At 39.5% G+C, this 11,610-nt stretch overlaps 1 protein-coding gene and 1 pseudogene across 1 annotated transcript; both read right to left on the minus strand.

Moving 5' to 3' along the window:
• On the minus strand, positions 1,292 to 2,132 carry OR10H4JP (olfactory receptor family 10 subfamily H member 4J, pseudogene; annotated as a pseudogene).
• Positions 6,943 to 7,794, minus strand: OR10H4 (olfactory receptor family 10 subfamily H member 4). Its single transcript, NM_001389774.1, has one exon. The coding sequence runs from the start codon at positions 7,792 to 7,794 to the stop codon at positions 6,943 to 6,945; it is 852 nt and encodes a 283-aa protein (NP_001376703.1).
• Between the last annotated feature and the right edge of the window lie 3,816 nt (positions 7,795 to 11,610).

Below are 11,610 nucleotides of genomic sequence, written 5' to 3' on the forward strand. Positions count from 1 at the left end.
GCTCAGTAACTGTGCTGCAAGGGCTTAGTTGCCTCATAACATGTGCAATCTTTTCAGACTGGGGAGGAAACCCCTGTCTCCTGTGTTGGCAGGTGGATTCTTAACCTTTGGACCACCAGGGAAGTCCCCCATTTCCTATTTATCCAATGTATTTTACAGATGAATTTAAAAGATTCCCATTCACTAGTTCATTCTCTTTTTCTTTCCACCTGCATTCTGACCTACTTCACTCAGCTCAGCTCAAGGCAGAAAACGTCTGGTAGGTCTATCCATTCCAGAGATAATATGGAAATGTAAATTGCAGACCATTATCTTGGAAACATATAGTGTTCTTGTTTCACATGTTTTGTAACTAAGATGATGACAATTAAAAGACATTGGAGGGAACTTCTCTGGTGGCTCAGATGGGAAAGAATCTGCCTGCCATTCAGGAGACCAGGGTTCCATCTCTGGGTCAGGAAGATCTCCTGAAGAAGGAAATGGCAACCCACTCTGGTATTCTTGCCTAGAGAATCCCATGGACAGAGGAGCCTGAGGGCCCCAGTCCATGGAGTCATAAAGATTCGCATATGACTGAGTGATAACACACTCTCCCTGGTGGCCCACTGGTTAAGACTTTGCCTTTCCAGTGCAGGGGCTGTGGGTTTCAACCCTGGTCAGGGGGCTAAGATCCCACATGTCTTGCAGCCACAAAATCAAAACATAAAATAGAAGCAATATTGTAAAAACTTGAACAAAGACTTTTAAAATGGTCCACCTCAAAAAAAAAAAAAAATTAAAAAGACATGTAACACAGTGCTTCATACATAAAACTGCTTAGTGTTTGGGTGGTACTTACTGGGCTGGCCAAAATGCTCCTTTAGGTTTTCTATAACATCTTACAACCATTTTGGCCAACCCAATATTATCAGCTTCACAGTTATCTTTTTATTTTTATTTTATATGAAAATCTTCTCTTGCTTGCCCATTCAAGACAATCCACCTGCATCTGTGCCTCCACACCCATCTGATGCTCCCCATCTGCTTATAGATAGATTACCATTCTAAGGCATAGATAATGAGACAGATTTTATCACATGAGGTATAAAAAAGAGATCATGATGGCTCAAGTCTATGCAAGAGGGAGACAAAAACATTGAGGCAAAACAAATAGCCAGTGTGTATCAAACTCTATGAAGTGTGGGTATACTCACAAACCTAAATCCTTACAACAGTTCTAAGGAGATAGACATTATTACACCAGCCCTTTGTTCATATTTCTCCACCACCCAGCTGGCCATTAGAAGCCTAGAGAAGAGAATTTTCTGTGGAAGCTTCTCTGAATGGCAATCTTCAGCTCCTTATTCCTCAGACTGAAAATGATGGGGCTAAGAAAGGGGGTGAAGACTGTGTAGGTGGTGGCCAGCAGAGTGTTACTGTCCGATAGAATGGGGGCCCTTGGGCTTGAGGTAGATGATGGAGGCAAAACTGTAGTGCACGACCACTATGGTGAGGTGGGAGACACAGGTGGAGAAGGTCTTGTGCCGGCCCTCATTGGAGGGGATCCTCAGGATGGCAGCCACGATGAAGACATAGGAGAGGAAAATGAGGAATAAGCACCCCATCAGGGCTGTGACACAGACCAGGATCACACCTGTGGTGACAGCGGCTGTCCCCTTCCCACAGGCCAACTTCAAGAGGGCAAACACATGACAGCCATAATGGTGAATCTCATTAGACCCGCAAAAGGTGAGGCGAAAAACTATCAATGTCAGTATCATCCCCATGACTGAGCCACCAGCCCAGCACCAGGACACAAGACGGGCACAGTCACGGGTGCTCATGAGCACGTTGTAGCGCAGGGGGTGGCAGATGGCCACGTAGCGGTCGTAGCCCATGATCATGAGCAGGAAGGAGTGGGTGAAGCCAAACGTAAAGGAGAAGAACATCTGGCTGGCACAGGCCACAAAGGTGATGGAGCGGTGGGTGGAGAGCATGTCCGCCAGCATGCGAGGGGTGACTGCAACAGTGAACAGGATCTCGGAGGTGGAGAGGGCACACAAGAAGAGGTACATGGGGGTGTGGAGGCTGTGCTCCCTCCAGATGGTGCCCATGATGAGCAGGTTCCCCAGCAGTGTGAACAGGTACATCATCAGGAACAGCAGGAAGAAGGTGGGCAGGAAATGCTGAGGGAAGCTGGAGAAGCCAATGAGGATGAATTCAGACACTGTGCTGTAGTTCTGACTAGATGAGGATGCTGCACCTGGGGAGATCAGAAAGAGAATCAACAATGGTTAAAGCATAGGCTCTGATGTAGATCAAATGGAAATTTAAGAGCTGTGTACTATTTTAAATGTCCTTAATTTATCTGGGTCTCACCATCTTTATGGAGAAGGCAATGGCACCCCACTCCAGTACTCTTGTCTGGAAAATCCCATGGACGGACGAGCCTGGGAGGCTGCGGTCCATGGGGTCCCTAGGAGTCAGACACGACTGAGCGACTTCACGTTCACTTTTCACTTTCCTGCATTGGAGAAGGAAATGGCAACCCACTCCAGTGTTCTTGCCTGAAGAATCCCAGGGCGGGGGAGCCTGGTGGGCTGCCGTCTCTGGGGTCGCACAGAGTCGGACACGAATGAAGCGACTAAGCAGCAGCAGCACCATCTTCATCAGTAAAATGGGCGAAATCATAATACTTCTTAATATTCAGTCTTGTGATAAAGATAAACTGAGATTAAATGCTTACGTGTATCAAGTGCTTAAGACATAGTTTGGCCACTGGGTTCTCATTAGAATCTTTTCTTTCAAAAGTAAATCATAAAATAAATTCAGAAATATTTCTAATTGAATAGTTCAAACATCAAATATCAAAGTTTTAGGGTAAAATAATACTGGAGTTAAATATACAAATTTAGATATTTTATTAAGAAATTTTATCCAGGAAAAAAATGTGCTCAAATAAAGTCAAATTAGATATCTGGGAAAGATTAATAAGATAGAGAGACAGAAAGAAAAGATACTAACAACTAAACATGAAATTAAAATTAGGAAGTAAATATAAATATAATGAATATTGGAAATTAACAAAAATAGTAAAACAGTATGTCAACAGATATGAAACTCTAGATGAAATGAATGAACTCTTAAAAGAGTGTAAAATTCCAAAAATGGCACAAGAAAAATTAGGAGTCCCAGATACATAAATATTTTGTAAAAGTTTTAGTTAGGTAAAAAGCTTTCCTCCCTAAAATCATTTCCCCGATTGGGTTTGCAAGTAAGCTCTTTAAACTTTTAAGGAACAGTGGGTAAGTATCATATGCATGTTCTTCAACAAACAGAAAAATACATGAAATTGCCCAGCTCATTGCATCAGGTTCATGCAATCTGGATTCTAAAACCAGGTAAGAATATTTGTAAGAGAAGATAATCATGAACTCATTTTATCTACTCATGCAGATTTAAAAATTCATAGTAGGATATAACCCAGTAAAATCTCAAGGTAGTAAAAATAATATATTATGATCATGTAGCTTTGATTTATCCTATTAATGACAAGGATGGTTCAACATCAGAAAATCTATCATGTGATTCACTACATCAATAAGCTATAAAAGAAAAATCATTTATTACTATTCCAAATAAGGCAGGAATAATGTCCTAATATTCAACTTTTATTCACATTAAAAAAAAAACAAACTCTTTTGACCATGTGGGAAGGTGACTTTCATAGCTAGATTAAGAATATATACTAAATGTCTGAAAAAGAGAGGATATATGTATACAGGGATCTTCTTGATACCTTAGATGGTAAAGAATCCACCTGCAATGCAAGAGACCCAGTTTCAATACCTGAGTCAAGAAGATCCCTTGGAGAAGAGAATGGCCAGCCACTCCAGTATTATTGCTTGGAAAATCCATGGACAGAGGAGCCTGGTGGGCTATGGTCCATGGGGGTCATGGAGAGTTGAAAATGACCAAGCAACTAACACTTTCACTTTTTCGTATGTACACATATAGCTGATTCACTTTGCTGTACAGCAGAAGCTATAATAACATAGTAAAGCAACTGAATTCCAATAAAAATAAGTTTAAGAACAGAAAATACACCATAAAGCCAGCAAGTAGTATACTAATGGGGAAACTAGATGCATTATTTTAGGATCAAGAACAAGCCAAGCATACTTACTGTCTCTGCTGTTCTTTAACATGGAACTGAAAGTCATGAGGGGTGCTACAAGGGAAAAAAGAAGATACATAAGGATTGGAAGGGAAGACCTGAGCATCTATCTAGAAAAGATAAAAGAATAAAGATGTAACATGTTAGAACAATAAGAGATCACAAGGCTACATAAAGAAAGATGAACTTCCAAAGATTCATGATCTTTCTCATAATATTATATCTAATAATCATTCAAAGTATACAATTTTAGTTAAAATGAAGATAAAACTCCCAATAGCAACAGCAGCTATACAAAAACACTCTCAAGCATTTTTGTCTCAGGATATCTTTACACTAAAAAATTACTGAGGCCCCTAAAAGGTTTTTGTTTGAGTGGATTGTAACTATCAACTGTTACTATGCTAGAAATTAAAACCAAGAATTAAAAATATTTAATTATTAGTACATTTAAAAGAACACTAAGAAAACTAGCACATGCTAATTTAAGTACCATATTTTAGTCAAGTAACATTTTCAGAAAAACTTAAAGTGAGAAGAATGGCTTTGTTGCACTTTTTTTTGAATACACCTAATATGTGCCTTGTAGGAGACAATTTGATGGCAGTGTCTGCTTCTTCATTCAATCTAAAACATGTTGTTTTAGTTGAAGTAGATGATGAAAAACATTCTCATTGGTCGAATAAGGATCTCACAGACCTGCAGAAAAGTTGTCAGGAACCCCAAGAAGTCTTCACATCACATTCAGATTATCTCTGTTACAAAACAGCTGGAGTTAACCAGAAATGTAAATATTCCAAAGACTTGGGTCTGAGAACCACTGACTCACAAACTGAAAAGGGCACCTATGTAGGGTGAGAGCTAAAGACTCAGATGGACAAACTGAGAAGACCTCAGGCAGCCTCCCGAGATGGAGCTCTTCCCTAATGACCTTCTCCCCAGAACTGACCTCCATTGCCAGGTTGGGTGATGCTTCCCACAACTGTAGGGTTCTTCCTTCCAACCATTCCCTCCAGGTCTCCCTCAGCCTGGCCTGCCTTTTCCATGAAGTGACCAGTAGGGAATGGCAGAAGAATCTCAGCTGCGTGATGCTATCAGTGGTACCCATAAGCTGGGGTGGGCTTGGACCTCCTAGAGCAGATACTGTCTGCTTATTTCTGCTGTAGCCTTTCCTGCTGGCTGCTCCCTAGGGTCTCTTCAGGATGCCAGCCTAGAAGATCTGTCCTTAGAGTCTGGAGAGGCTGGCAGGGGCCACAAGGGATCTTCAGGGACTGCTGCCTCTAAATTTCCTCCAAATATCCACACACAAAAAGACTCCCTGCTTTCTGTATTCCGAGAAATCTCAGCCCATGTTCAGGGCTGAGAAGCTCCCAGGCATTGAGGAGACTAGGTTGGACACAGATAATGTCATCAACTTGGGATCAAGGAAGGGTCAGAGGTATGGCAGGAGCTGGAGAAATCCCAAGTGGGAATCAGTGACTCTGCCCTGGGGTGAGGGCAGCTGGAGGGCTTCCCAGACAAGGATAATTGAGAGCTGAATCTTGGATACAGGTTTCTCTTGGGCATTTTAGTGTTCAACATCTCTGGTCAAATTGGATCATCTTACTTCTCTTCTCAATCAAATTACACCCTATTCCCATGGTCCTGGTGACCTAGTCACATAGTCTGACATTCACATATGCGTCCTTGTTATATTATAAGACACAAATATTTGGGGTTTTGGTGTTGTCCTTGGTCTCTGACCCTGTGATAAGAGTGTCTTTTGTATGCTAATGAGATGACTGGTGGCTGTGGGTTTATCCTTATAAAATGTCTTTTGTTTGCAACTCAAATATTTGACCTCATCTTTTAAGTTAATAATTTACATTCCACAGAGGAATGTGAATTCCTGGATCCTCAATCATATATTCTGAAATTTCAGCATGGGAGTGAAACAGATATACGTGTTATGTGACCTCCACCAACATTTCCTTTCTGCATAATGAAGATACCTGTAGGTAACCTCTGATCTCTCTTTGTGCCATCTTGAGATAGCCCTCTGCCCTTTAAACACACTACCCCAAAATATACAACTTTAACACAGTAATGAGACATGTATGTATTACTGAAAGTTAAGTGTGGGAAAAAGGTTTCTGTAAGACATGAGATAACAACACACTTTTAACATGTGTACGTGCTTACCTAAGCATTGATGCCTCTTCCCTTTCTCCTTCCCTCTGTCACCCTTCTTTCTCCTCTAAATCACTCTTTACTTCTTACTTTTTCTCCCTCCTTCATTTTCGCTTCTACTTCTTCTCTCTCATAGCCCTGTAATTAATAAACAATTGCCATGGAGACAAATAATTTATTTATTTATTTTTTACATTTGTCATAGCTAAAAAGATAGTTATAAAACACCGGACACAGTGCTTGATATAGAGAAAATTTTCAATGTTTGTTGGTTTTTATAATTATTTTCTGTTGTTGTTTTTTATTTTATATTGGTGGGTAAAGAGAAAAATAAAGTCTTTTCTTGCTTTTCCATTCAGAAAAAACCATGGGCATCAGGACCAACACTCATTCATGGGATGCTCCCTACTTGACCATAATACATGTTCTAAGACATAGATGATGGGATGGAGTTTATCACACAGTGTCATGAAAGAGTGGTGCCAGAAGGACTGCAAATGGAGGAAAAATAAATAGCTAGTATGGAATGTAGATATTTTAACACATCTGAATCCTTACCATAGTTCTACGGAGACAAATATTATGATCCTAGCCCATTTTCTTCACCACCCAACTGGTCATCCAGAGTTTAGAGAAGAGAATTTTCTGCGGAAGCTTCTCTGTATGGCATTCTTCAGCTCCTTATTCCTGAGACTGAAAATGATGGGGCTAAGAAAGGGGGTGAAGACTGTGTAGGTGGTGGCCAGCAGAGTGTTACTGTCCATAGAATGAGGGCCCTTGGGTTTGAGGTAGATGATGGAGGCAAAACCGTAGTGCACGACCACTATGGTGAGGTGGGAGACACAGGTGGAGAAGGTCTTGTGCCGGCCCTCAGTGGAGGGGATCCTCAGGATGGCAGCCACGATGAACACATAGGAGAGGACGATGAACAATAAGCACCCCATCAGGGCTGTGACACAGACCAGGATCACACCCATGGTGACAGAGGCTGTTTCCTTTCCACAGGCCAACTTCAACAGGGCAAGGACATGACAGGCAAAATGGTAAATCTTATTAGACCTACAGAAAGTGAGGTGGAAAACTATCAGTGTCACCATCATCCCCATGACCGAGCCTCCAGCCCAGCACCAAGACACAAGACGGGCACAGTCACGGGTGCTCATGAGCACGTTGTAGCGCAGGGGGTGGCAGATGGCCACATAGCGGTCATAGCCCATGATCATGAGCAGGAAGGAGTGGGTGAAGCCAAACGTAAAGGAGAAGAACATCTGGCTGGCACAGGCCACAAAGGTGATGGAGCGGTGGGTGGAGAGCATGTCCGCCAGCATGCGAGGGGTGACTGCAACAGTGAACAGGATCTCGGAGATGGAGAGGGCACACAGGAAGAGGTACATGGGGGTGTGGAGGCTGTGCTCCCTCCAGATGGTGCCCATGATGAGCAGGTTCCCCAGCAGTGTGAACAGGTACATCAGCAGGTACAGCAGGAAGAAGGTGGGCAGGAGCTGCTGAGGGAAGTTGGAGAAGCCAATGAGGTTGAATTCAGACACTGTGCTGTAGTTCTGTCCAGATGAGGATGCTTCATCTGGGGAGATCAGAAACAAGATGAAGGCCCAGTGGTTAAAACAGAGGTTCTAAAATAGGTTAAATGATAATTGAAGGCTTCTATATTATATAGCTACCTTCTTAACTTTTCTGGGTCTCAAAATTTTCATCAGTAAAATGGAATAAATCATAATGGCTGTTATCATTCCATAATGTGATAAAAATAAAATGAGACCAGTATATTTAATGCTGAAGACATAGTTTAGCTCCTGGGTTTTCCACGGTGATGACAACATGAAAAGTTTTCACTTTTTGGAGGTATTGGAGACAAACATAGGTGATCAGGATCATATTCTCTTGAATAATGTGCCTGTTGTAGGAAATACTTATCTGGTTCTCAAGGCTGTAAAATGTTTTTCCTCTCAGACTCTTTGTCTTTTAATTGATAATTTATTACATCCATATTTATTTTAATACTATATTAATGGAACTGTTTTTTCTGTGTTGTTTCATATTGATATTTCCTATTCTAAATGAGCTGAACAGAAAAGTTTGAAAACAAATGGGTGGAAGAATATATGCCAGAAAAAATGTACCAAGTGACAGCTGAGGCAGTAATTTTGAAAACAGACAAAATGAAATTTAAAGAAAGTAATTATCTTCCATTTACAATTGCAACTCAAAGCATCAAGTTTCCCTGGAGAAATCTTCTGAGAAAGAAACCAAGCTTAGGACATCTTGTGCCAGTGTGAAAGGAAACTTTCAGTGAGTAATGGCTTAATGTGAAATGCATGCCAGAACCAGATTGCAAATGTGCCGACTAAGCTGATTGCCAGAATGAAGGATCATTGTACAAAGAATGGAGGAACAAGCTAAATGACACCACGAAGATGCAATCAGACAAATCTAGAGATGGAACATGCTACAGAACAATTGATTTTGTAATGTAGATATCACTCTCACTAAAGAATATGGAAAATTCAAGGGACATAACAAGCAATTGCAATATACAGTCCTAGCTTGGATACTAGTTTAGATGAGCCAGTGTAAACTAATTTTAAGGCAACAGAGGAAATTTTCAATATATTATGAATGAATAATTAGGTGTAAATACTGTGAGATCATTATTAACTTAATTATTGAGCAGGCCAAAAAGTTTATTCAGGTTTTTCTGTAATATCTTATGGAAAAACCTGAGTGAACTCTTTGGCAACCCAATATTAATTTTAAATGTGATCTTGTGATTTTGTGCATGATGAAAGCATTCTTAGTTTAAATGCAGACTGAAATTAAAAATTACAGAGACACACACACATTCACACTTCAAGAGAAAAAGAAAATTATTTTATTAAGTATAGAAGAACATCATAATGATTGACTTAAATATCACTAATCTATGTAACTGTATACTTTGGAATAGGAAGTGATAAATAATCAGCATAATTTCAGTGAATAGATATAAACAGGAAAAGATAAATCAATATGAGTTACATAGATGTAATATGTAGCTAGATTTGCTCAAAGTATAGAAAGGTAACTTATGAATTATTAATTAGAATGCAATTAATAATATTTGTAAATGGTGGCTTAGTAAAGAATCTGCCCACAATGTGTGAGACTTGGGTTCTATCCCTGGGTTGAGAAGATCTCCTAGACAGTGCATTGTAACCCACTCCAGTATTCTTTTCTGGAGAATCCCCATGGACAGAGGTGCCTGGCAGGCTACAGTCCATGGGATTGCAAAGAGTTGGACATGACTGAGTGACTAAGAACAGAACAGCATAAATTAGTTATTGGATATATTTAGACTCTTAAATAAAGAGATAGTAAACAGTTTCTTTAAAGAGTTCATGGAACTTTTACAAAAACTGAACTTGTATATAGGACATAAAGACATTTTCCATGAATTTAAAGTATAAAAATGAGGTAGATTACAGTGCATTAAAAGTAGACATTGTTGTTTAGTAGCTTCTTAGATCCACTGTGTTTGGGAGCTAAAGGTTGTATTAAATAATACTTTGTAACAGTAGTAAAATGTAAAGTAAATTTTAATACTTTATAAAATTTTATAATTAAATAATTGAAACACATAATCACAAATTTTAAACTAAATTTGTACTATGAAAAAACACAGGAGGCAAGAATATACAATGGAGAAAAGACAATCTCTTTAACAAGTGGTGCTGGGAAATCTGGTCAACCACTTGTAAAAGAATGAAAGTAGAACACTTTCTAACACCATACACAAAAATAAACTCAAAATGGATTAAAGATCTAAACGTAAGACGAGAAACTATAAAACTCCTAGAGGAGAACAGAGGCAAAACATTCTCTGACATACATCACAGCAGGATCCTCTATGACCCACCTCCCAGAGTAATGGAAATAAAAGCAAAATAAACAAATGGGACCTAATTCCACTTAAAAGCTTCTGCACAACAAAGGAAACTATAAGCAAGGTGAAAAGACAGCCTTCAGAATGGGAGAAAATAATAGCAAATGAAGCAACTGACAAACAACTAATCTCAAAAATACACAAGCAACTCCTGCACCTCATTCCAGAAAAATAAACGACCCAATCAAAAAATGGGCCAAAGAACTAAATAGACATTTCTCCAAAGAAGACATACAGGTGGCTAACAAACACATGAAAAGATGCTCAACATCACTCATTATCAGAGAAATGCAAATCAAAACCACTATGAGGTACCATTTCACGCCAGTCAGAATGGCTGCGATCCAAAAGTCTACAAGCAATAAATGCTGGAGAGGGTGTGGAGAAAAAGGAACCCTCTTACACTATTGGTGGGAATGCAAACTAGTATAGCCACTCTGGAGAACAGTGTGGAGATTCCTTAAAAAACTGGAAATAGAACTGCCTTATGACCCAGCAATCCCACTGCTGGGCATACACACCAAGGAAACCAGAATTGAAAGAAACACGTGTACCCCAATGTTCATCGCAGCACTGTTTACAATAGCCAGGACATGGAAGCAACCTAGATGTCCATCAGCAGATGAATGGATAAGAAAGCTGTGGTACATATATACAATGGAATATTACTCAGCATGATACTGGATGCTTGGGGCTGGTGCACTGGGATGACCTAGAGGGATTGGATGGGGTGGGAGGTGGGAGAGGGGTTTGGGATGGAGAACACATGTACACCTGTGGCGGATTCAAGCCAATGTATGGCAAAACCAACACAATATTGTAAAGTAAAAAAAAAAAACAAAAAACACACAGCTTTCAATATATTTATGGAGAAATTTTTACAAGAAGAAAGTCATGCTTAATAAAATCAAAATCAGGTTGTTGTAGAAGATTAAAACAAGGAGAAGATGCCAATAAGAAAACACAAAAAATAAAATTGAAAAATAACTAGAGAAATAATGGATATTTTTAAATTAATAAAGATAGAAAAATACAAGTTAGGAAATTTGAAATAATACACTAAGGAAATAAGTTTAGAATATATATGGAAATGTAGCTTAGAAAACTATTAAATTCCAAATCTGGTGCTAGAAAAAATAGAGACCTTGGGGACTCAAGTTTCCCCAATTTTGAGGAAACTGAAAAATTTGATGAAATGCAGTCATTCCTCAATAACCTTGGCCCCAGTGGGTTTTCAGGTAACCTCTCTTAAATTTTTAAGGAACATTTGAGGAGTATCTTATACTCATTTCTAAAAGCCAGAAAAATCATATGAAGTATGCTCTCCCCTTTTCATTAAGTTAATGCA

This window comes from Bos taurus, chromosome 7 (assembly GCF_002263795.3).
Source record: "Bos taurus isolate L1 Dominette 01449 registration number 42190680 breed Hereford chromosome 7, ARS-UCD2.0, whole genome shotgun sequence".
Lineage (NCBI taxonomy): Eukaryota > Metazoa > Chordata > Mammalia > Artiodactyla > Bovidae > Bos > Bos taurus.